At 34.4% G+C, this 27,904-nt stretch overlaps 2 protein-coding genes across 2 annotated transcripts; one reads left to right on the top strand and one right to left on the bottom strand.

Moving 5' to 3' along the window:
* Positions 1–26,971, bottom strand: LOC123531648 (INO80 complex subunit C-like). Its single transcript, XM_045312787.2, has 5 exons — positions 26,828–26,971; positions 10,669–10,806; positions 9,407–9,515; positions 8,351–8,418; positions 1–1,434 (listed from the first exon to the last, which is right to left on the bottom strand). Exons 1-5 carry the CDS (start codon positions 26,921–26,923, stop codon positions 1,306–1,308), a joined length of 540 nt encoding a protein of 179 aa, XP_045168722.2. The 5' UTR covers positions 26,924–26,971; the 3' UTR covers positions 1–1,305.
* On the top strand, positions 16,816–19,763 carry LOC123531649 (uncharacterized). The gene is made up of 3 exons (XM_045312788.2): positions 16,816–18,248; positions 18,452–18,619; positions 19,120–19,763. The coding sequence occupies exons 2-3, from the start codon at positions 18,533–18,535 to the stop codon at positions 19,339–19,341; spliced, it is 309 nt and encodes a 102-aa protein (XP_045168723.1). The 5' UTR covers positions 16,816–18,248; positions 18,452–18,532; the 3' UTR covers positions 19,342–19,763.
* Positions 26,972–27,904: the final 933 nt, after the last annotated feature.

Here is a 27,904-nt window from a genome sequence, read left to right as displayed (position 1 = left end):
TTAAGCTTTTACTCTTTATTTAAAGTTCCATAAGACTTTCAATTTTATATTAAAAACAGATGAAACAGCTGTCCAAACAGATGGTATGCATACTTACATGGTTGGAAAAGCGCTACTTCTAATATTGCTCATGAACTTTTACAGTTAGAGCTATCAGGGAAGGTAATCAAAAACTTTGGATTCAATAAAACTTTCTATTGTGTTCATCAATATTCAAATCTTTAACAAGTATTAGAGAAAACAATTACTGGAAATAGGATTTAAAAAGAAATTAAAATACTTTATGTTCATAATGGAAAATGTGGCAGCCACATTTTAAACAAAGGCATTGTGAGCCTTTAATTTTAATTTCCCTCTTTACATATCTTAGACATTACAAATTTGGTAAGTATGACACTGTATAATGTCACTGACAGTACATGTTATAATGTTCATAACATACAAAAACATTACAAGAAGTCTCAGTATCTGACACTATATTCCCAGTATTAATGAATCTGTACATGATATTCTACAACATCATGACATCTTTCACATTCCCCTCCTTTCAGCTATGCATAAGGCAATTTAAATATTCAAACAACTCCTCCTCCCACTCCCTAACACCTTCAAATATTGCAACTGTTCATACTAGTAAGAAATTCATGTCGAAACAATAACAGGCAATTCAATAATTTCTCTGACACACAATCAAATTCTAAAATAAAATTATTCTGTTAAATAAATTTTGCTGAGATATTTTTGTGTTTCTATTGTTATTTGTTTCATTATCAAGATAACTTAGCAAATGTATTAGTGAAATAATAACAATCAACAATCTGAATATCTGATAATGTTGTTTTTTTTTTTGCATTTGTTGTATTAAAAGTCTCAGTGACACAATTATAGGTGATACAGCGACTTTCCACTTTTTAATGTTTAAAGAAGACCCCAAGTGCCTCTCCAAGTGTTATTTCAAGCAAACAATCATAAACTTTCTACAAGCCAGCTGGATGGCTTTCTCAAATGAAAGTCTTTTTTACCCACAGCAGTGAGGTGCAAGTGCTTGGAAGTCAGTGACCTTAACCACTCAGCCTAGGAGGCCAACCTATGAACTCTGAGCAATGTTAATATTCACTGAAAGTTTTAACAGAGTATTAGATACAGATAAGGCAAGCTATTTCCTATGCCGTTCATACTGACACATTTAATTTACCAATAAGGCAATTTCTCTTCAGCCCTACTTTCAGACTGATTCATTTCAATCAAAGCTTGTTTGTCTAAACTGTCACTAGAACAAATAGATTTTATTATTTTGATCACCAATCAAACTGGTATATTAGCTCTTCGTAAAGTCAAACATCCAGTCACTAAATCACCAGGCATCATTTTTATCCTAGAGAATTCCTCGGCAGTTGTGTACCTCAACTTTGTCTGTGGATCTGTGTACTTTGCCTGAAATAAATAGAAACATTGTGAATTGTGGGGAAATATACAAGTACCCCAGTGTTTCTTGCCTAAATGTTATATATGCATGTTTTGTACTTTGCCTAAATTAAAAAGAAGTAATGTTATTAACTGAGGAAATAAAATATAAAACTTTGTGTACTCTGCCTGAAGTAGAAGGAAATACAGCTGTTCAAAAGGGAAATAAAAATTAATGTATTGTAAATGCACTTTCCTTGATATTCATAGAAATACGGTTGTTTTTCCACATTTTGTCAATTTTTGAGGATATGGAATACAAAGGTATGTGAACTTAAACTGAAATACAGGTCTTTTTGGGCGTTATAAAATATATGAGTATGTATACTTTTGCCTAGCATTCAAAGACTTCTTATAACTATATACAATGTTTAAAGTCATAATACGATTTTCAGTCTGATCTTCAAAAGCATACAAACATTTACATGCATTAGTAAACTGACTGGTAAATGCAAATAATTTTTTTCCAGCTTTCACCGAGCCAAGCAGGTGGTGGTGTATAATGAAGTTACTGAGGTTACCAGGAAAGTTTAAAGGGACTGGACTCGAGACTAAAAATGATCTTTCTTTAACATTGAAGTCTGGTCATATTATGTATATTATAACATGAGATTTTGTTTCTAAATACTTAAAAATGCAAAATCAAGAAAAAAAACATGTCACAGTGGGGAATCGGCAATACAACTTTCCTACCTTCTTGACCAATACACCATAGAGGAAATTGTACTTAATGGCGGCTATATATGTAGCTTTGTAATTAAAGGTGTTTACATCCAGTACTCAATTACAAGTGCTTTTCAATTTTGAATAGAAAAATTAGTAAAAACAACTAAATTCTCATGTGTTTCCATAACATATAATCTGCCAGAAACTAAGTTTCAAAACCTTCTTATAAACTCCAGCAATAATTTCCTGATATCAAGGAACTACCTTTTTTGTTTTGATGTACAACCTTGAGGTAAGTGTCTTTAACTTTATTACTATATTAAGTGAGCCGCACCATGAGAAAACCAACATAGTGGCTTTGAAAGGGAACAGCATGGATCCAGACCAGCCTGCGCATCCGCGCAGTCTGGTCAGGATCCATGCTGTTCCCTTTCAAAGCCTATTGGAATTATCGAAACCATTAGTGAACAGCATGGATCCTGACCAGACTGCTCGGATGCGCAGGCTGGTCTGGATCAATGCTGGTTGCAAAGCCACTATGTTGAATTTCTCATGGCGTGGCTCAAATTACAATATGAGAGGTGTCAATGAAACAATTACTTTCTATTCAATTATAACAACAGATCTTTCATTCTAATTGAAAGGCTGATTTGCATTTTTATTTACTTTGATCTCTTCATATATCTTCTAAGATAATTGTTTGTTGTTTGTGCAAATCATCAATAATATGATTTTTGCAAGGTTATGTAAATAATTCGGTCTCTTTTAATAGTGTTGGTTTCAGCATTAACAAAGGTTCTATGTGTTATCAAAATGGCTGTGGTTTAAGCTGTTTGACCTCAAAATATTTATATCTGCATCTCTGACTTGCAAAATATAAGGAAATTGACAGATCAATTTATCAATTAGAATAAAGTAAATAAAATGTAAATGAGATATATGGAACTACAGCTGTTTGTGAACTACAAAGGTCTCTCGAAGCACACCAAGTGTCAAGTTATACCACTGAGCAGAAATTTACTTAAGTCTCAAGGTCACTGTGACCTTGACCTTTGAAATAGATATACTGAACCTTTATAACAATAGGGATCAACCTATAAAATTTTCTGGCCGTAGGCTCAAACAATCTTCAGCTATTGCTTGGAGATAATTTCCCGCCGCATGGTCACCATGATTTGATTTTCTACTGACAATGCACACAGGATGCTCACAATATTATAGCTCTTCTTGAGCACTTAAAAAATTGTGCTCAGGTGGGCTAAAACTCAAAGTGCTGATTTAAAAATGTCCACGTAAGTCAAATTATGCTAGGAAGATTTTTTATTCTGTCCAACATTTAAGCTAAAAATTTCACAAAGGAAATAACAACTTCTTTAACCCTTACCTTGCTAAATTTCTAAAATGGATTGGTCCATTATTCAGTTTGGGTAATACCATTTATTACTCGAAGTGGAGTTCACTGAAAATTTACTGACTGAATAGCGAACAGTGCAGACCATGATCAGGCAGCACGGATGTGCAGGCTGATCTTGGTCTGCACTGGTCGGAAAGGGTAAAGGTTAATATAATGCAACTAGTATTATTTGTGCTTGTCTTTATAACCTGGTGTTCATACTACATCACTTTATGATGCATAGAATACTGGTTTTTATTTCACAAAGACAAATTATTTGATATTTAGATGACAATTCGAACCATAAAAACCACCAATCCGCTCATACAGGATACTGCATAACAATGTGTTTATTAGGCCGAAATGATCACATCTGTCATCATTAATGTTGTGCAGAAAAGGTGCATTTATATGTCAAAGCTTTACTGTGATCATTAATGTGTTTACACAAGAACAATTATGTCCTTAATAATTATGCTAATTGGGGTTATTCAATAATAACAATTAAACTCTTTATTACTATTTTTTCATTTGTAAACCTATGCTTGTTTTATGATTGAGAGAGTGACTTTTCTAAAATGTGTTTGCTAATTCCTGAAGAAACTTTATACTTTTCAAGTCTTAAGGAAGAGTTTAACAGAAAAAAGCGATATCTCAATAACTAGGCTTGATTGTTGCTCATTCATTAACGGTGTAAAAGATCTGAATATCTTCAGATAAAAATAAAATATCATAAATGTTAATTTAGTTCATCATTTCCGAATATCCTCTAATAACATATAAATTTTATATCATTTTGGATCTTTCAGAACTTTCCAAGTACACCAAGCCATATCTTTCCATATTTCTTTGACTGTTGTGGCATTGGCACCCCTTCTTAGCTATGAGCAGTGTGTACTAAGTATACTAAGCCTGTATTTTTTGCAGAACTTTTATGTATGTTAAGTTCTACATCAAAATTTCAAACAAGAGGGCCAAGATGGCCCTAGGTCGCTCACCTAAACACACCATAACAGTGTTAACATGTTCGACATAGTGATTTCATGGAAACAAATATTCTGACCAATTTTCATAAAGATTGGACCAAAAATGTAGTCTCTTGAAGTGTAAACAAGTATTTTCTTCAATTTAACATAATGACCTAGTTTTTAAGCCAAGGTAACCTACATTCAAACTTGGCCTAGATTTGATCAAGGCAATCATTCTGACTAAATTTCATGAACCTCAATTGAAAAATACAGCCTCTATCGCATACAAAACCTTTTTCTTTGATTTGTCCTAGCGACCTAGTTTTTGATCCCAGATGACCCGTATTCAAAATTAACCTTAATTTCATCAAGGCTATCATTCTGACCAAATTTCATGAAGATCAATTGAAAAATACAGTCTCTATCACATACACAAGGGTTTTTTTTATTTGACCTAGTGACCTAGTTTTTAACCGCAGATGACCCATATTCCAACTTGACCTAGATTTCATTAAGGCAATCATTCTTACTAAATTGTATGTATATCCAGTGTAAAATGCAGCCCCTATTGTGTACACAAGGTTTTTCTTTAATTTGACCGGGTGACCTAGTTTTTGACCCTAGATGACCCATATTCGTATTCAACCTAGATTTCATCCAGACAAACATTCTGATCAAATTTCATAAGATCCGGTGTAAAATGCAGCCCCTATTGCATACACAAAGTTTTTCTTTGATTTGACCTTGTGTCCTAGTTTTTGACCCCAGATGACCCATATTGGTAACTGGCCTAGATTTCATCAAGGCAATTATTCTGACCAAATTTCATGAAGATCAATTGAAAAATACAGCATCTATCGCATACACAAGGTTTTTCTTTGATTTGACCTAGTGACCTAGTTTTTGACCCCAGATGACCCATTTTCGAACTCAGCCTAGATTTCATCAAGGTAATTATTCTGACAAAATTTCATGAAGATCAATAGAAAAATACAGCCTCTATCGCATACACAAGGTTTTTTTTTTATTTGACCTAGTGACCTAGTTTTTGACCCAGATGACCCATTTTCGAAATTTTCGAACTCAGCCTAGATTTTATCAAGGTAATCATTTTGACTAAATTTCATGAAGATCAGTTGAAAAATACAGCCTCTATCGCATACACAAGGTTTTTCTTTGATTTGACCTAGTGATCTAGTTTTTGACCCAGATGACCCATTTTCGAACTCAGCCTAGATTTTATCAAGATAATCATTTTGACTAAATTTCATGAAGATCAGTTGAAAAATACAGCCTCTATCGCACACACAAGGTTTTTCTTTGATTTGACCTAGTGACCTAGTTTTTGATCCCAGATGACCCATTTTCAAACTCGGCCTAGATTTCATCAAGGTTATCATTCTGACCAAACTTCATGAAGATCAGTTGAAAAATACAGCCTCTATCACATACACAAGCTAAATGTTGACGGACGACAGACGACAGACAGACAACGGACGCCGGACATCGAGCGATCAGAAAAACTCACCTGAGCTAAAAAAAATTAAAATAGACAGAAACTGATCTTTTTTCTCCTTTTTAGTAATAATGACCATGATTCAAGTGACCCTACCGTATATGCAATCCCAATCATGGTCTTCCTAGAAGCTAACTATAGGCCAAGTTTCATTACTTCACCCTAAATTTAAAATATTGGATGGAAATAAAAATATAGACATCTACAATGTAATAACCAGGTTTTTAACTTTGAAAATCCTTGTTAAAATCCTGATCAAATACATTTTACAAGTATTTTCCCCTTATTTTGCATACACTTTAAACAACATTTTGTTGATAAAATTGTTTTAATATTTGATAAAACCAAACAATGGCATCATATAAATTTACCCATTATATGACTTTAACCTATTTTTGAAAAGTCACAAAAATACTCTAAAATGTCAAGAAATTACAAACTAGTGAAAAACCTTAATTATATGGAAAGAAAATGACAACAAAAACAAAATAATATTGTTATTGTACCTTATCCAAAAAGGTCACTTAATATTTGTATGATATTTAAACATTTTATAGAAAATAAACAAAATCTAAAACTCTTACAAATAGTATTTATACATTTTCTAAAAACACAACTTTATATGTGCACATTTCAGACTTGTGAAAAATCAGTTAAGGAAATGAAATGAATAGAATAATAACATTGCATGAATCAATATTTTTGAAATTTTTATATGTTACATGTACTAATAATATGCTGACCTAAATGTATACTTACTTTAAACAAGAGTGCCATGACAGCCCCTAAAACTAATTGCTCACAGATTTTGTGAAAATTTTCAACATTTTCACCAAGTTTGGAATAGAAAATATATATAACACTGAAAAATGATATCGAAGGTGACAATATGTTAGATCTTGGTAAAAATGCAGGAAGAATGTATTATATATACTAAATTTTCTGCATTATAACAAAAGCATTGCAACAGTTCACTACCTTCTGCTCATCATTTTTGGTTATTTTTATGAATATCTTGCAAAAAACTGATTAGTATTCACATTTTATAGATTTTTGAAAGAATTTATATTTCGGCTAAAATGTGTGGGTTGGTCCTTTAATCGCTCATCTGAGCAACAAAGCCTGCTTGAACAGTTTCGGTAGATGGTAATGCAAGGAAAATACCTGTGAATTTATTCTGAAATTAGGCTAGTGTTTTCTCACAAGAAGATTTTAATAAATATGGGTTGGGTAAAGTGTGTGTAAGGGAGAGGAAGGGGATCACCTAAGGAACATTTGTTTGAAATTATTCTGAATATGGGTCAGCAGCATCAGACGAGACGATTTTTAAAGTTTTCTGTAATACAATGTAAAGAAAACTAGTCACATTCCTAGGCAGTCATGTTTTATTGACAATTCTTACACTGATTTTCTTTTATATAAACAAAGAAGGATTTTACCATGTATTGTCTTGTCAATTAAAACACATTTTGCAAAATGACATACTTTTAGCACCAAGGGAAGTAATGCGTCCATTTACGCCTAAAAAAGGATTCCAGATTAGTATCCCTTCCTGGTGTAATTTGAACATGTAAGAATGGAAATAGATTTTAGTTTTGCTAGATAAATTGATCATGTTTCACGCTCCCAGAGTGAATTAAGCAATAATTTTGGTATTACACTAGTGTAATACAGCTTTGATGTTGATGTCCTTTCAAGATATGTTGGTCGAACTGACTTGCTCTATAACAGGTAAAGAAAGAGGAAATTCTGACATTTCAGCAGGAAAAGCTAACATGTGATCAAAAGAATATTACATTTGTTTCTTTACATATTTAATTTATTAAACTCATTGAATAAAATTCATAAAATGCTCAGCAGAGTCTCGCATTTTATTATTTTATTCCAACTGATTAATAATTTCAGTATGTAAAGACACTTATGTAATAACCGCTTATTTAATTGGATAAAAAAAATGAAAATTCTGATTGCTATATCAGGGTGGAAAACCCAAGTGACTTTTCATAGATCTGGCCGATGTTTTGTGTCAAGAAAGGACCTTTTTTCTGTCTTTGACCATTTTTATATTATTGAAATCAGTCAAAAGGTAAACAAAAATATTACCTGAAATGAGTGATTTTCGTGTGCGTTTTGATACTGAAATGTCACGTGGGTTAGCTTCTCTGTATTGTGTCTATGGAAAATGCTGACATGGCAGACTTCCATATTCTACATTGTTTAACATATATCAAGGGCTTTATTAAAATGGAAATAGGCATAAGTACTTTTAGTTCTTTCAGAAGTTACTATCAATATTCATCACTCAGCCCTTGACAATGTAAAGGTTTATCTTATCTCACTTACAGGCAATCCTGAGATATCTGAGTATTTCATAGCCGGCTTGAAAGATGGCGGTGCCTCAATCATTCCATCTGAAAAATAATCCACCCATTAGTTAATCATTCCATTTGTTGATTTTTAACAAAGTAGACCAAACTCAGACTTTTTACCTTTAAAAGTAGAAGACGACGCTATATGCCACTCCAGGTCTAAGACCACCAATTTAAAGCTCTCGTTGTTTCATTAAACAACCACTTCAGATCTTACTTACATATCTTTATAAATTATCATTTTTTCCTAATCTTTACTTTTCATGAAAAGTGTATCATAAATTGACTACAAATAAGCAAAAATAGGGGATTGAATAGTTCTTAGTGAAATGCCTGTTACTGACAGTCTGCTAAGATAAAAAAAAATGCAAAACTTCCTTACTTTCAGTTTTGTTCTGCAAACCTTGTGACCCTCTGAGGTATAAAGAAAAAAAAATCTTATTTCAGCTTGAAAGCATTCTAGCAGTGTATAAGAGTGCAAGACTGTCACAAAATACCCCCGTCATCAAACTTGGCCTAATTCAGGGGGCATAATCCAAGAGTGCCTGGGACGATTTGGCTTGTTATTGAACCTGGCCGAAATATTATGCCCACAAACACTGTCAGCAAGTTTGGTGAAGATCCAATGAAAACTGTTTGACTTGCTGACATACTTTGGACGCCGCCTGCCCACCGCCACCGCGGGTGTTCACATGATAAGCCCCGCTCTTTCAGAGTCAGGCATATAAAAATTGCAATTTAAACACATGTTAAAAAAGAAAATATGGTACAAATGGAAAAATATCTATATAGTTACTTATGCACATTCTACCCTTATACCTCTAAACATTATTTCCACAGATTAGGCAATGTCTCCTCCATCATAAATATGGCACAGTGCAGAATTATTCACATTAAGAGAATATGTGTAATTCAGCCGGTTAGCTTGAACACTCATCCTGTAAGAGAAGGATCCAGGTTCAAGCCCCTGACTGACTTCATATTTTTTAACAACCTGAGACATTTAAATTATATATGACAAGTTACATACATGTTGTGTCATCTGGTTGCCATGGTAATGCTTTCTCTGCAGCTACAATCTGTTTGAGATTTTTCCACACCCTGGTTTTCTTACTGCCAGCTGAACCAATACTGGAATGCTGCAATATATATATACGAAGTATTACAGTGTTACCTGGAATATGGCCATTAAAATACAACAAAGGAATAAATTCTGACAACACTTCTTATCATAATATATGTCAGTTATCCCTGCTGAATATATAATTTACTCCTGCTTTATTAACCCTTAATACCATGCTGGAGTCGGACATGACTGATTTTGCCTCTGCGAACAGTGTAGATCATGATCAGCCTGCACATCCATGCAGTCTGATCATGATCTGCACTGTTCACTATTCAGTCAGTACCTTTATAGGTAAGCACCCCTTGAAACAATTAATGATACTGTCCAAATTGGAAGATGGATTAGTCCATTATAGAAATAAGATAAGAAAAGATGAGTTTTATTTAAAGTCGGAAAGAAAGCAACGTTATAAACAAAAGCTCTGAAGAGCTTTTGAACCGACTGTAAATTTAACAAGGTAAGGGTTAATACAAAAATGTCAAAAACATTTTCACTCCCCAGTTGTTCAAAATACTGTAATCATCTTTGATCATTTCTTTTAGATAAATCAGAATTGCAATATTTTGTTGGACCAAGAAAGACCCCAAAACACAGGTTCTTCCCATTTATAAATACACCTTCCCTCAAGGTTAAAGTAGTGGAACCGTAATGGCAACCAGCTAAACAATTATTTCCATGTGATTAAGTATTCTTTGTGTGTAATTTGGAAATGCCCAGAAAGCTAGGTGCTCGTATGAGCTTCATTAGAGAGCGTTAAAACAACACAAGCATGTAAATTATTAATAGCCATTACAGGACCACTACCTTAACTTTAGCCTGCTAAATTTCTAAAATGGACTCGTCCATTATTCAATTTGGGCAATCCCATTTAATATTCAAAGGAGTGTTTAATGAAAATTTACTGTCCAAATAGTGAACAGTGCAGACCATGATCAGCCTGCAGACGTACAGGCTGACCTTGGTCTGCACTGGTTGCAAAGGCAGAATAACTTGCCACCAGCAGGCTAAAGGTTAATGTAAACATGTGGACTAATTTTTTTTCTACAAAGCGTCTTTTCAGGATAAAGTTTTTTTTCTCTTACTGGTATCTGTTTCAATGATCGAACCTGAAAACTTCTAATTGGTAATAATGATTAGTTGTAGTACTGTGTGAAAATCAGTCTTACCACAAAGTTTGGGTTTTTAAATACTGGTACTTTGTCTCCCGATGAAACGATGTTAACTGGACTGTCACGTGACTCATCTGTGTCAGCAAAACATCCAACTGCAAGCTCCTGCTCCACACTGATTACATCTGTTTCAGTCTGTAAATTAAATTTAACAGGAATGTATGACACAAGCTTTTCCTTGATTTGACCGGTGACCTAGTTTTTGACCCCATATGACCCAGATTCCAACTTGACCTATAGATTATCAAAACAAACATTCTGACTAATTCCCATGAGTTTCAAACTTAAATTGTGGTCTCTGGAGTGTTGAAATGAATTTACTTTGATCTGGCCTAGAGACCTAGATTTTGACCCCACATGACCCAGATTTATACTTGACCTAGAAATGATAAAGAAAAACATTCTTACCCAGTTTCATAAAGACTGAGTCACAAATGTGGCCTCTAAAGTGTTCACAAAATTTTCCTATGATTTGACCAGGTGACCTAGTTTTTGACCCCACATGACCCAGTTTCAAACTTGACCTAGAGATCATCAAGACAAACATTCTGACAAAGTTTCATAAAGATTGGGTCAAAAATGTGGTCTCTAGAGTGTTCACAAGCTTTTCCATTGATCTGACCTACTGAACTAGTTTTTAATCCCACAACCCAGTTTCAAACTTGACGTAGAGATTATCAAGTAAAACATTCTGACCAAATCTCATAAAGATTAGGTCAAAAATGTGGTCTCTGGAGTGTTCACACTTGCTTTTCCATTGATCTGACCTACTGGCCTAGTTTTTGACCCCACATGACCCAGTTTCAAACCTGACCTAGAGATCATCAGGACAAACATTCTGACTAAGTTTCATAAAGATTAGGTCAAAAATGTGGTCTCTGGAGTGTTCACAAGCTTTTCCATTGATCTGACCTACTGACCTAGTTTTTGACCCCACATGACCCAATTTCAAACCTGATCTAGAGATCATCAAGACAAACATTCTGACCAAGTTTCATAAAGATTGGGTCAAAAATGTGGTCCCTAGAGTGTTCACAAGCTTTTCCTATGATCTGATCTACTGACCTAATTTTTGAATCCACATGACCCAGTTTCAAACCTGACCTAGAGAACATCAAGACAAACATTCTGACCAAGTTTCATAAAGACTGGGTCAAAAATATGGTCTCTAGAGTGTTCACAAGGCAAATGTTGACGGACGCCAGACGCCGGACAATGACCGGTCACAATAGCTAACCTTGAGCACTTTGTGCTCTGGTGAGATAAAAATTATGATCCTAGACCCAAGCATTCTCAAGTTATCATCCGGAAACCATTTAACTGTTCCGAGTCACTGTGACCTTCACCTTTGACCTACTGACCTCAAAGCAGAACTTGGCCTGCATTTAATGATGATATACCTGTGTACCAAAATATATGATCCTAGGTCTAAGCTTTCTCAAGTTATCACCGGAAACTGTTAAACTGTTCAGGGTCACTGTGACCTTGACCTTTGATCTACTGACCTCAAAGTCGAACTTCACCAGCATTTTATGAAGATAGATCCGTGTACAAAAGATAATGATCCTAGACCCAAACATTCTCAAGTTATCATCCAGAAACCATTTAACTGTTCCGAGTCACTGTGACCTTGACCTTTGGCCTACTGGCCTCAAAGTCAATCTTGACCTGCATTTTATGATGATACACCTGTGTACCAAAATATATGATCCTAGGTCCAAGCGTTCTCAAGTTATCATCTGGAAACCGTTTAACTTTTCAGCTTTGATTTGTGTTTTATTTTGGCATTTAATACATATACACTGTAATATAAGCACAACGTCTACGTTACAAACATTTAGCTGTAAATCTCAGCTAATATTATATCTAAATGACAAGCATCAGTTTCATCAGTACAATGATATAATTTTGTTCATTTTCCAACCTTTTATGCATTTCTTGGTCGCTGCGTTCTACAAAAGTCATAAAATGACATAGGCTTAGTGATTTTTACTAGAAAATGGTGAAATGACATACAAGTATGAAATAGCATTTTAGATATGACGTTAGATCTGACTTTGTTATTGTTACACCATCTTCACCTCTTTAATACAGCCAATACTTGTTAACTTTCAGATATATGTTTGATTTGGCTGGAACAACAGTCTATTTTTCTAGGCATTTACAGAACAGCAAAAAGAAAAAAGAAAGATTACAAAAACTGTTTTAAATCTAGGATACCAGGTCTATAAAATATAAACCTAATAAATTATAAGTGTGCACACAACTGTGAAAGGGACAACTCATAGAATAGAATCGTATCTCTAAAGTCAAACATAGGTGCGAATTACTTGAAAATATTCTATTTCAGGATTAAATCTGATCATATCTGGTTAAAATGCACACAGCAGCAGCAGAGATGCCTTAACAGCTTTTTCTCACATATCATGTAGCTGAAGTCGTTTCATATCACCCCCTGGATGTTTCACCCCTTGTTGTTTCACCTCCTAAAACCCTAGTTGTTTCACCTCCTAAAACCCTAGATGTTTCACCTCCTAAAACCCTAGTTGTTTCACCTCCTAAAACTCTAGTTGTTTCACCTCCTAAGACCCTAGTTGTTTCACCTCCTAAAACTCTAGTTGTTTCACCTCCTAAAACTTCACCTCCTAAAACTCTAGTTGTTTCACCTCCTAAAACTCTAGTTGTTTCACCTCCTAAAACCCTAGTTGTTTCACCTCCTAAAACTCTAGTTGTTTCACCTCCTAAAACCCTAGTTGTTTCACCTCCTAAAACTCTAGTTGTTTCACCTCATAAAACCCTAGATGTTTCACCTCCTAAAATCCTAGATGTTTCACCTCCTAAAACTCTAGTTGTTTCACCTCCTAAAACCCTAGTTGTTTCACCTCCTAAAACTCTAGTTGTTTCACCTCCTAACACTTCACCTCCTAAAACTCTAGTTGTTTCACCTCCTAAAACCCTACTTGTTTCACCTCCTAAAACCCTAGTTGTTTCACCTCCTAAAACTCTAGTTGTTTCACCTTCTAAAACCCTAGTTGTTTAACCTCCTAAAACCCTAGTTGTTTCATCCCCTATATGAATATGAATAGTATGATTGATTTAAGATCTAGTATCATATTTAATATATTATATTATATACATGTATAAAAAAAGAGGTTTAATAAAAAGACTGGCTATAAATATGTAGTTATGATAAGAATTTCAGGTTCCTGTGGATATATATGTAAGGTGAAAAAGCCTTTGCAGATTATACTTTTTTCATTATAAATTCAGTTTCTGTTTCATTATTAATTCAATTTAAAAAAAATATTTTTTTCATATTTTTGTGTTTTATAACACTAATAATAAAATCAACAACACATAAATATAATTAATGACATAATTTGATCATAAAAAGATAGATTTGATTGATGTAAACATGTATGAATAAACTATTTATCACATCTAATTACAAATAAGGATGTTAAGTTACATGTGTACATAATCAAAGGACTAATTTAATCCAATTATCACGTATCATGATTAAAGGGTCAGTTTGCTGCAAATTGTTTGATGTGTAGTTCCAACAAATAAAAATATGAAAACTGTAAATAATGTCATTAACAGCTTAAGCAATTAATTATATTAATAACCTTCATTCTACTTTAAATAATGGAATTTTTTTTATTCAAACCATAATTTTGTTAACTTCATTGAAGTAACCTCATACTCAGATAAATCTGGATATTATTTTTTATATTAATATTTCAAATAATACATAATAATGCCGCGGGCTCGTTCTCCGCCATGTATTTTCTGTCACAGTCCTGTGCATGCCCGGCATCTTGCTGTATCATGTGACATCTGTGAACATTGGCAGCACATCAAGTGTGGAACCACTGGTAATTATATTAATTATCAATTTATTGTTTTTAAATAACTTCTGTTATCAAATTTTTCCAGATATCAAGAATATTAAACAATTCAAGTATCAAATTTTGAAAATGTATGACATTATTAACGCTTGAATTTGTCATAGTTTAGATCTGAAACATAAAGAAATCTGTCTGTCTGTTAGATTCAAAAAAGTATAGAACAGACCATATTGTATTTTACATTACAACATGGAGTTAGGAAAAATATTAAGATATCATATAATAATCATATTAATACATCACATTTTTTTCACATCCTAGTCTCTGGATGAGTTATTTCATTTTTTATATGAACGCAGTCTGAAGTTTGAAGAGTATTTCGGGGCTACTCAATATTGAATTTCAAGTGTTTTCTAAAGGTCTATAATGGATCCGCAATACGATTTTCGGCAAAGGACTTTTTTCAGAATTTATTTTACAAGAGGTTTTCATGTCCCGGTGGGAGACCAGGAGATATACTGACAAGAGATCACAGAGTGATCTTGGCGCCCACCAATGTGCCATTTTTGAGTGTTCCAAATTTCAAGACTTACTGACTAGCTCAAGGTCAAATTTCATTTCCATACACAACACTGTGCATGTGGTCCAAATTCGAAAGCTGTAGCTTGAGAAATGTGAAAGTAGGTCACTAGATCAATCTTAAGGTCAAAGTTTAATTCGGTACACAAAACTATGCAAGTGGTCCAAATTTGAAGGCTGTAGCTTGAGAAATGTGAAAGTAGATCACTAAGTCAAAATCAAGGTCAAATTTCACTTCAGAAACAAATCTATGCATGTAGTCCAAAATTGAAGCCTGTACCTTCAAAAATGTGAAAGTAGGTCACTAGGTCAATGTCAAGGTCAAAGTTTGTTTCGGTACACAATCCTATTCATGTGGTCTAAATTTGAAGCCTGTAGCTACAAAAATGTGAAAGTAGGTCACTAGGTCAATCTTAAGGTCAAAGTTCATTTCAGTACACAAAACTACGCAAGTGGTCCAAATTTGAAGGCTGTAGCTTGACAAATGTGAAAGTAGGTCACTAGGTCAATGTAAAGGTCAAAGTTTGTTTCGGTACACAAAACCATGCATGTTGTCTAAATTTGAAGCCTGTAGCTACAGAAATGTGAAAGTAGGTCACTAAGTCAATCTTAAGGTCAAAGTTCATTTCGGTACACAAAACTACGCAAGTGGTCCAAATTTGAAGGCTGTAGCTTGAGAAATGTGAAAGTAGGTCACTAGGTCAAAATCAAGGTCAAATTTTATTTTGGAATACAGAACTATGCATGTGGTCCAAATTTGAAGCCTGTACCTTCAAAAATGTGAAAGTAGGTCACTAGGTCAATGTAAAGGTTAAAGTTTGTTTCGGTACATAAAACCATGCATGTGGTCCAAATCTGAAGGCTGTGGCTTGAGAAATGTGAAAGTAGGTCACTGGGTCAAAATCACGGTCAAATTTCATTTCGGAACATGAAATTATGCATGTGGTCCATTTTGAAGCCTGTACCTTCAAAAATGTGAAAGTAGGTCACTAGGTCAATGTCAAGGTCAAAGTTTATTTCAGTGCACAAAACTATGCATGTGGTCCAAATTTGAAGGTTGTAGCTACAGAAATGTGAAAGTAGGTCACTAGGTCAAAATCAAGGTCAACTCATGTCAAGGTTCATCTTGCCACTCAAAACCATACATGTGGTCCAAATTTGAATGTTGTAGGTTATTGACAAGAAGTTTTTAAAAGTTTTTCCCTATATAAGTCTATATGAACCATGTGACCCCAGGGCGGGGCCATATTTGACCCTAGGGGGATAATTTTAACAAACTTTGTAGAGAACCACCTGGCGATGCTACATTACAATATCAAAGCCCTAGGCTTTGTGGTTTGGACAAGAAGATTTTCAAAGTTTTTCCCTATATAAGTCTATGTAAACCATGTGACCCCCGGGGCGGGGCCATATTTGACCCTAGGGAGATAATTTGAACAATCTTAGTAGAAGACCACTAGATGATGTCACATACAAAATATCAAAGCCCTAGGCCCTGTGGTTTTGGACAAGAGGTTTTTCAAAGTTTTTCCCTATATAAGTCTATATAAACCATGTGACCCCCGGGGCGGGGCCATATTAGACCCCAGGGAAATAATTTCAATCATCTTGGTAGAGGACTACTAGATGATGCTTCATACCAAATATCAAAGCCCTAGGCTCTGTGGTTTTGGGCAAGAAGATTTTCAAAGTTTTTCCCTATATAAATCTATGTAAATTATAGAAATAAACAAAGGGCCATAACTTACTAAAAATTTGTTGAACCAGTCTGATTTTCAGGGGGACACAACTAGGGTACCAATACATCATTCTGACAAAGTTTGGTCAAAATCCCCCTGGTAGTTTCTGAGGAGATGCGATAACGAGAAATTGTTAACGGAAGGACGGACGGACGGACGGAAGGACGCCGGACCACGGACGCAGAGTGATTTGAATAGCCCACCATCTGATGATGGTGGGCTAAAAATACGGGAGAAAAAGTCTCCGGCGGGAAATATGGCATGTATGTGAAGATTTATTTTCAAATTGGTAATTAAATCCACATTTTTTTTCGATACAGGTATCACACGTGCTGATTACAAGAAAGCTGTAGATGAAGACAGGGACCTTCAGTTTATTTGCACTCCATGTGAGTCCCGGTTGCCACCAGAAGATGAGGAGCCAGGAGATGAAGTGAATGAAACACCTGAGGTAATAATAATAACCACAATTTGAAGAATTTTGTTTCACACTGAGTATAATAGGTAGAAAATACACTGAATGATAAATTATACTTTACCCTTATGCTGGATACAATTTATCTGCCTTTGTGATCAGTGCAGATCATGATCAGCCTGCACATCCCTGCAGTCTGATGGGTATTTGCATTTTTCGCCATTCAGTCAGTTTCTTTTAGGTTAATTTACAATTATGAAGAGATTAGCTGTAAAATTGAAATCTCTGCCTCTTTTGTAGAATTAATTCATTATTAAAACAAAAAATAAAAAATTTTAGGTCCTATGTTTTACTTATTGTTGTTACAGGTAGAGGTAATGGATGTTGAGGCTGAACCAGGTAGTGATGACAGGGTAGACCAGCTCAATCAATCCTTTACGGTACCTGAAGATGAGGAATCCAATGCTTCCGAAGACCGTGACATTGAGGCTGACCAGAGTATTGAGATTGAAACACCCATTGAACCAGGAGTACAAGAAAGGTAAATTAATAATCATAACAAATGATAAGTATTTAAATATGATGATGACTGATTAGTGACTGATATGATGAAAAGTAACCTATGATGATAATTATGATAACCTATTACATTTTCATTCTGCTAAATGAAAATGTTGTTAATTATCTTGTTGAAATGGTGATAACATTTTCACATTATTTCCACACAAAATTGTGACAAAAATATTGATGAGCAGCTAGTAACCTATGATGATGATGATAACCTATTACAGTTTCATTCTGCTAAATAATAATGTTGTTAATTATCATGTTGAAATGTGACAAAAATATTGATATTTTAGATCCTTTATTGAGGAACCTCTTTCTGAGTCAATAATTGATGAGCAGCCTGTAACCTATCATCTACTTCCAAAGGGCAGCAAGTTTGGTAACCCTATCCTTGTAGCTACAGATGGCTATGCATACAGTTTGCTGGTAAGTATTGTTAAATTTTCTGTTTCTGCTATTTTTAGGATGATGTAATTTGGACCATACATAATAATTAAGGATAATGATGAAATGATGAAATGAAAATATGTACAAGATGATGCTCATAATGATGATCATCATACATAGTAATTTGGTGACAGAGTCTGATGTTTATTTTCAGGTTTTTAAAATACATGTTTTATTTTCAGAAACAGCTGAAGAATGGAGGAACGGTGTGGCGATGCAGTGTGCGCAGCAAGGCATGTAAGTGTCAAGCTAAGGTAACCGGAATGGGTGAAGAGTACAGGCGAAACAACACTGCCCACTCCCATACAGCTGATCCCAGTCTGCTCTACAAGAAGGAACTGGACATTAAGGTAATAAAATTATATGATAATAAAGTAATTGAAATATGATGATAATCGATAAAGATGAAACTGATGAAGAAACTGGTGATCATTGTTGATTACTTATCTGCCGATATAAACATAGTGGATGTTCATGATTAAATGAGCCGTGCCATGAGAAAACCAACATAGTGGGTTTGCGACCAGCATGGATCCAGACCAGCCTGCACATCCGCGCAGTCTGGCCAGGATCCATGCTGTTCGCTAACAGTTTCTCCAAGTCCAATAGGCTTTAATAGCGAACAGCATGGATCCTGACCAGACTGCGCGGATGCGCAGGCTGGTCTGGATCCATGCTGGTCGCAAACCCACTATGTTGGTTTTCTCATGGCACGGCTCAAATGGTGATGATGATGACATAGTATAATTTCATTCTGTTGAAAGACGATTACAATTTCTGCTTAATATAATGATCATCATAGGGATGACAGAATTACATGTACAATGACCAATGACTATTTTACTTTCAGGTGAAAGATGAGGCTAGTCGTCATGTGTTCCGTTCTGCTTGTGATATAGTGAAGACAGCGATGAGTGATCGAGGGCAGCTTCCAAACCCACCAAAGGTGACCAATATGCAGAGGAAGGCCAACAGACATCGTCAGAGGCTGAAGCAAGAAGGTCTGATGCCAAGATATTTGAGTACTGGGATGATTACTCAGCAAAGAAGATATCCGCTACCTCCTTGCTGAGGAGAATTAGTAGAGTGTACTGTACGGTCCTGCAGAGTATGTAGTATGAACATTAAAAAGGAATTCATGTCAGTGGTGATTGAATTAGGACTGGATATGTGATATTAAATTAATCAAATATTTTTTTTCAGAAGTACTTACTTATGTGTCAGTGATTACATCAGGACTAACTTCACTGTGATAATATGTGTATGAAAGTGGTGATACTTGTTAAAAAAAATATGTGCTATTAAATATAAATTTTTTTTTTTTCAAATTTGCTTATTTTTGATAGGAAGATTTTAATAATGTATAATATAATAAAATATATGAAAAAAACTAGTATTTCCTTATTAATTCATTAATGAATTAAGAATGACGCTGTCTGTCTTTAGTTACACTTTGTCTGGAATGTAGAATGTGTATCAAGTGTCAGTTGTAAATCAGTGACACATTAATTTCACAGGAATTTCAAAAATGCAATGACATAGAATTCAAAGGAATTTCACTGGAATTCACACCTTTCTGAGTAGCCACTCCCCAACCCAGTTAGCAAAGCATTGCCATTTTATCTTTAAAATCCACTGAGATAAGGTTTTTTTTTCTCTTAAATTCTATATTCTGAAATTAAAAAATTGCAGTTTTTACATTCATGTAATGATGCTTATTTAGAAATTAGTATGTAATCATTTGTATTGATACAAATAATTAATTTTTCACTGATGGTTTTCATGTTTTATTTTTAATTTCATTCACTTAAGCAAACATTTAAGCAAATAATTTTATTATAAAATATAATACAAAGATTTTATTAGCATTAAACTTGTTACAGTGTTTATAGCCACAATATAATATATATATATATGTATTGGTAAGAGTTAATACAGAGGCATTGATAGATCATTTTAACATTCACAGTGATACACATCCCTAAAACATGTATGAATTGTATTTTCACTAACATTCAAGTTACAGTGTTTTTCTTTTTTCTCCAGCAAAGTATATGTATTTTGCTAAATGTAACTGAACCAACTTTTGTTCTGAAGACATCAAAATATCAAATTTATTCATAGTTGGCCAGTGACAGAAATATGGCCGAAGAAACTTTCTCCTAAGGTCTCTATAAAAAGGACACACCAGCAGAAAATGATACTCTGTTTCAACTACATTCATCGAGCAACAACGGCATTTGCGCTCAGACTGTGGTATATTATAATGTCTTCCAGTTTCTATTGATAATTCATGTGAAGAAACTCTAAACTTTAAAAGTGCTATTCTAAATTTAGGTTAAATTTATTGAATAATTTACAAATTTATCTATAATCTACAACAACTTTTTTGAATACTACAGAATTATTCTTAAAAACTAATTATTCAAAATTATTTTGTGATTCAAGAGGTATAATAAATTTTCTAAGTTTCTAATTATTTTGTCTATTTTCTTGAAATAAATATCTTTTTTTTTTCTATTATTCTTTTTCAAGTTATCCATATATTTGTCCTAAAATAAACATTTTACTTATTTTCATATTTTGTGATTTTTTTTTAAATAAAAAAGTAACAGATTTAATTCAATAGAACTATAAACTCCAACACCTTTTAAACAAAAAAAAAAAAAACTACAGAATTATTCTTAAAAACTTAATCAACATTATTTTTTATTGCAAATAATAATCTAACGTGAATATGTTGATGTACAAAAAAATAACAAATTTAATTTAAATAGAACTATAAACTGCAACAACTTTAAATTTTCTTTTAAAAGACTACAAAATTATTTTTAAACACAACATAAAACATAACTTAACATAATTTTTCATTTCCATATAATAATCAAAGGTGCTGAATATGTTGATTAAGTATGTGCTAAAGTTCTGCTGTTATATTTCTTTGATCTGAGACTGCTCAACACCTGCCATTAATCAAATAACAATCAAGTATAACAATAGATCATTTAACACCTACTTAATCAATATAAATAATCAGGGGGTGAAACAACAAGGAGGTGAAAAGTCTAGGGGAGAAACGTCTAGGAGGTGAAACGTCTTGATACCATGTAGCTTTGTGAGGTATTTATCAATTAATGTTTTTTTTTCTTTTTCTTTTTTTTTATTTACATGGCGGATGTCATTTGTTTTTTGTTCTCATATTGTCAATCTCAGGACTCTGGAAATTTGCCGGTTTGTCGGTTTTGGACCGATTTTTGACTTTTCAGACCGATTCATAAAGTGAAAAAACGAAAAAAAATCGGTCCCGTAAAAATGGAGAAAATGTATAAAAAGTATAAATTTCGGTCTGAAATCTCAATACACGATCACCTGCCAAGCAAGAAATTGTTGGTCGCACCCTCAGATAATCAATAAATGTGTCAAATGGTCTGATTGTCACCTTGGTAATCGGTCCGTAATTAGCATGTGACACAACAGTGCTCGCGCGGCACATCCTTTAATGTTTGCAGGCAGCCGACTGCAACATGTTAAACATTTTAGACTGGTTTCCAAATGCTTCTGACTGGATCCAAATGCTTTTGACGGGGACCCACTACTTCTATTTAGATCATTAGCCGACGGATTGCTTTATTTTGAAGATGGGTAAAAAAAAACAAATGGTCATTTCATTTAATGAGACATCACACGGGAAACCGATATAAATATATATATTTTTTTATATAATTACTTGATTTGTAAAAATTGTATGATTCATTTGGCAGTCCAGTTGAAACAAGTACAGAAAATCGCCTTTGCAACCCGACTGTACAAAAAAAAAATGGATTTGCAAACCCGAATTATAATGAAAACCGGAGTGGCGAACCCGGCCAGCTCATCAAATCGGTCTTAAAAACGTTTCAAAATGAAATTTTGTTTACATCATTAGAGAACATATAACTTTATAAAACGCAGTTTGCTTACTGAAGTACAACGCCTGTAAAATGAAATATCCGCGGCCAACCCATGTGACCTTTTGGTATCATACACAGGGGAAATTTGATCTCAGCGTTCACATAACGTACACATTTGGTCCGCGGCAGGGTACTCTAAAAATACTGAGGATGTTTGGCAGAGACTTTGTGTCCAGTAAATCACTTTGACGCATTGTATTTTATAAAATTCCGTCAAATGACGTGGAAACATCACAAAGAATCTGCCGTGTGTATACGGTACCGAAGTCACGTGCGTTGGCTTTTAGACTTGTTAGGTACACGGTGTCAAGAAAACAATCAGCAATTTTATCCTTGCAAGTATTTTCTCGGAAAAACATCGAAATTTAAACACAGTAACGATCACATATAACACTGAATGACTGTTTACATTGTATGGTAACTCACGGTGACCGGTAAATTATTTTTGATGCATGACATACTTATTTCTTTATTCTATCACGTTTTACAAATATGGTATATTGGTAATACGGTGCGTGGGATAGCGCCGATGTCGTGATTTTCGTTTCGGACCGATCGAGTTCTCAAAATTTCCGGAGCCCTGGTCATTCTGTTGTATGCAAACATTTTTCATATACCAAAAATACGTATATTTATTAATGTCTCAGACCAAAGAGCTATAAAAAAAATAAATAGATCGGCAACTTGAAATGCATATAGAGCAAATCTCGCCAACATCCTGTGATAACGGAATGAGATCTCGTTTACCTGAAGTGGCGCTTTCTCCATGCGCCATTTTGTATGCCAAAGCAATTATTCATCGGTAAATTAATTATCACCGTATGACCACACTTTTTTTTTTATAGTAAAAAACATGTATTTTGTGTCTTAAGACTATTTCACATTAAATCAATATTGTATTAGAAGCTAACATGTAATTTAAATGTAGTTTTAAAGGTACATATTGTAACTCTATGCTTGCCGGCGTTTGTTTTTACTAAGATAACACCTAATCACACTCTGACACGAGATCACGCGAGATTACAGCCAGTTGCCATTCTGTGTATTTTATACTTCTTTGCTCAGACATACACTCATAATACAATTTCGTAATAGAAACAAAGAGTAACAAATAAAACAACATTATAATGCCAATGCATAGTTCGGTGCTCATCTTATAACAGAGCAAGATGACAACGACATGATCATCCGCTTCTATTCATTTCGTCGTTATTGATTTTTGTAAACTTCCTTTTAACTGGCTGAAAAGGCAGTAAATTTATCGAAAAAGTTTAAAATACACTTTGGTGTGTATTCAAACAATATTTGTTTATAGATAGGTATTGATATCTTCAATAAATAACAGATAAAAATAAAATGTAACAGGCCCGGTACAAACCTTTATCTTTTAGACTTCAACTGTGTAAATGACCTGCACGGATGACATACATATTTTATATTACACTGGCTAATGTTCTATTATTTGACTTCTAGTAATTGTTGTATGCTGATACGAGGCATCTGATTGGAACGCGCACCGCTAATAACCAATCATTATCACTTGTATGTCATCTTGCGCATGGTTGGTCAATTGCACTTACAGAAACTTACCGCCAGTTAACAAGGAACAATGGTAACGATGCAAATCAACGTTTATTGGCAGAGAAATGTTAATCAACTCTTTATGATTACAAATGGAGGAGAAAAATGAAAGGGCGACAACCCTTGCAACATAAAGCTTGGTCACAATAGCCTAAATAGTTTTCCCTATATATTCTATATAAAACTGACCTTTTTCAAAGAGCTACCAAACATAGCTAGACCCATTTCAGAGAACAAATCCTTACCTCATTTCAAAGAGTTATGATAAAACTGATATAAAATGAAGAGAAAAGTAGGGGTCATGTATCTTCTAAGAGAGATTTCTCTGGTCATATTTACTTACTGTAAACTGACATCAAAATCACACTGCTGTGACCTGGAAGTACTACTCATACTAAAATTGAGCTTGACTTCACCAAATACAACCTGCTCTCCCATTTTTCCTACCAAAATGTCAACAATACATCCACAATGAAATTTAAACAAAAAATAGCCTCAATTTAGACCTCTGTTGCCATGCCAAGTGAAAAATTAGTGTTCAAATACCTGGCAGCCATTACGCGACTAGACCAGATGGCTCCCACGCTGATTCCTTTAGTTTAGTTAGGCCTATAACAACTGTGTATACAGTGGCGTACGAAGTTTTGTTTCGTAATGCATTGCTTAGATACTATTGCTGTGACCAATGAAACAATTGTTAGATCTTTTTACGCGGTAAAATGTGCAATTGTTAGATCTTTTTACGCGGTAAAATGTTCTTAAAATGTGTAAAAAAAGACTGTTCAAGAGGGTTCTTTCTCTCGCTGCACAAGCGTCGAGTTCCCTCACAGGGTTTTTTTTCGGCCGTTTTTATAGCCGTTATTCAGCTATATTCCCAATGCCAAAAACTATGAATTTTTCCCAAAATGACTGCAAAAATTCCCAATCTACATTCTGAAAAAAATGTCATCAAAATTGCACAAACATTGACCAAATTATGGACAATTTTGTAATGGAAGTATGTTAAAGAGGTTGTACAATGTGAAACAAGTGTATGAGAAAGTGCTTAAACACATCCTTACTATATGCTATGGGACTAAATATTTCCCAATACGCGTCAAAATTCCCAATTTTGAGGGTATAGGCTATGTTCCCAAATGACCTAGAAAAAACCCTGCCTCACGTGCTAACATGTAGGATTCATACATTGTTAATATGTACATTGTAAATTAGTTGGGATAAGACAAAGATTGAATATTAAAAGTGATATCTACTTTTGACTTGTTGATTCACTTCAAGGTCTGAACTTTATTCGCGAGTCGGATTCAAACCCCGTACTCGTATTTCTCTTACCAACTGATGTCCCCTAAACCCCGGCTTAGGAAGGCGGTGCCCGTTACAAAAACAAAACAATGCTTTTCACTGAGAAATTGATTACCAGACAACTAGAAAATCGCCAGGGGAATTGCTAGTCATCCGGTTACTGGACAACTAGACACTTCCTTAATGGCAGTGGCTATGATTACGGTACCGTAATCCTAGCCTCTGGTTCTAGGATTACGGAAGTTCCGTATTCCTAGACAACCCTATGAGGATAGGCTAGGATTACGGAAGTATTTAAGAGGCATCAAATATATGTTAGGACATGCATAAATGACGTTGTAAAATTACTTATTTCACTATTATTTCGTGCTATCGATCCGCTGTTTTTGGTTAGTTTAATCTTAATGGTGGCACGTGGAAATATTATAGAATTATCTATGTTTCATATATACCTGCAATTTTTGTCATCAAATCAACACAAATGGTCTTTAATAACATACAATATGGTTATAAATAAAAAAAATCAAAGTATAGAACATTTTTTTAAACCTAACTTTTACCCTCATATTTCTATAATATTTCCGCGGGCCGCCATTAATATAGCGTTTAAGATTATACTAACCCAAAATGGCGGATAGATAACAATATAAGGCAGGCATCAAAAAGCGCTATTTTAATAAAGTGAAATAAGAAGTTTACATCATTTATGCATGTCCTAACATATTTTTGATGTCTCTTACATACTTCCGTAATCCTAGCCTATCCTCATAGGGTTGTCTAGGAATACGGAACATCCGTAATCCTAGAACCGGAGGCTAGGATTACGGTACCGTAATCGTAGCCACTGCCTTCCTTAATACTTCAGAAAGCGTCTGTTGACTTGACCACAATTGATAAAGTTGGCAATCGCTTTGAAATAAGATAATGCGCTTACACGAGATGACAAGGTGTTATCCCAAGTTGCCATTTTGTGTTTTTTTTAAAGTTCTTTGATACAAATGAAAATGAATCCGAAATATGTATGTGGTCGAATACGTTGCAAATATACCAATTAATTAGAGAAAATTAAGGTAGTTCTGCACGTTTGATAAACCGGAAGTGATGGCGTAACGTCAGTTATCCGGAAAACGTAGAATAAAGCCTGGATTCGGCGTACGGAAATGAAAATCATTTTGTGAATTAATGACAACCTGTGAGTAAATTTATTAAAATGGCACTGTTACTATATTTCTAAAATCAAACTATGATATTAAAACAAAATTCATGTTGAATAATTCAATACAATGTCTTAAAATTAGCGTGAAATAGTCGGTACACTTTAAACATGGTCAAATATCTCAAAAATAAGCACACGGACCTATACATTTTATTTTACCACATTATAGGCCTTATGTTTATTTACAACCGTAAGAAGTTTCATCAAAATCTACATTGTAGGAAAATTTCTGTTCGCGAAAATGTTTTGAAAGTTATGATTTTCCCATAGACTTCAATTATGAAAAACTGCGTGAGACCAAAATTTTTCAAATCAGTCTAGCAAAAAATCAAGCACATTACCCTATCCTTTTTATTTGCTGAAGTTTCTAGGTATAATCTGAAGTTTTGAAAAATCAGAGTTTAATCAAATTCTACATTGTAGAAAAAAGTTGGATCCAAACGTGCAGAACTACCTTAAATACGTTGTCAGTCATATCTACTTGCAAGATCAAGAACTTGTGTATAAACCTTTGTTACAACAACTGTTCTTTTCTTTGTAAGACTTGGACTTGGCGTCAGTTTATTGCTTTTCGATGTTTTTCGCTGTTTCGTGGGAGTCGCCATTTTAGAGTGCCCAAACGCCGTACTGTGCCGTACTTTGACCTACAGCCTGATCACCACTAAATCCAGCTGTTCTTTTTTCATATAAAATCCACTTACTTCATAACGATTTTTTGACATTTTCTAGCATATCAGATTTTCAGAGACTTATATTTCCATAAAGAACTAGATGGCTTTTTTTAGAAAAACAGAAAGAAAAGGGGGTGTTAACTTTTATAAAGAAAACTACTGTTCGTTAAATACAACCCGCTGAATTTACTACTTTCGACTTCTTTCAATTTCTCGTTTCGAGACATTAAATTCTTACGCCGCCATTTCTACCTAGCATGCGATATAAAAAAAAAAAAACATGCCGATTTCAATAGAATGCAAAGTGATACATGCTAAGCACGCTGCTGTCGAGAAAATGCACTAGGAAAGGACAAAAGATTAGTACTATTTGCAGTTGGACTACCAGCGGAAGCTTACATTCTATTTGGTTATGATCAGCTTAAATGCCTGTTTTTTTCCGCACATTTGCCAAACAATGAAAATTTCCAAACTGTTATACACCAGTTGCTGTTTAAAGAGGGTAGAGGTAAGAAACTTCTTCTTTTTCCATTGACGATGCACCGCTGCTTGCGCAACATACTCGCATCCTTAATGTCTAACTATTTTCAAGGTGGGGAGGGAACCCAAGGTTAGAGTTGTCTAGGAATACAGAATTTCCGTAATCCTAGAACCGGAGGCTACGATTACGGTATCGTAATCGTAGCCACTGCAAGGTTAAAAACAGGATAAAACTATTTTCAGTCGTCTTAGAGTGTTGTTTTGGAGATCCCGGCCTTGAATGCTTCCAAGGTGGGTGCCGAGACCAGACTGTCACGGAGTCTGTTCCACAGTGCAATGGCGGACGGGAAGAAGGGATCTTTCATGGCGTTGATGCGACAGAAAGGAACAACAAATCGTGGAAGATCCTTGAGGTTTCAGACAAGTGTCTCTTGG

The sequence above is a fragment of the Mercenaria mercenaria genome, chromosome 11 (genome assembly GCF_021730395.1).
Source record: "Mercenaria mercenaria strain notata chromosome 11, MADL_Memer_1, whole genome shotgun sequence".
NCBI classification, from domain to species: Eukaryota; Metazoa; Mollusca; class Bivalvia; order Venerida; family Veneridae; genus Mercenaria; species Mercenaria mercenaria.
The sequence above is the reverse complement of the archived record's forward strand: the minus strand, read 5'-3'. Positions and strand labels throughout refer to the sequence as shown.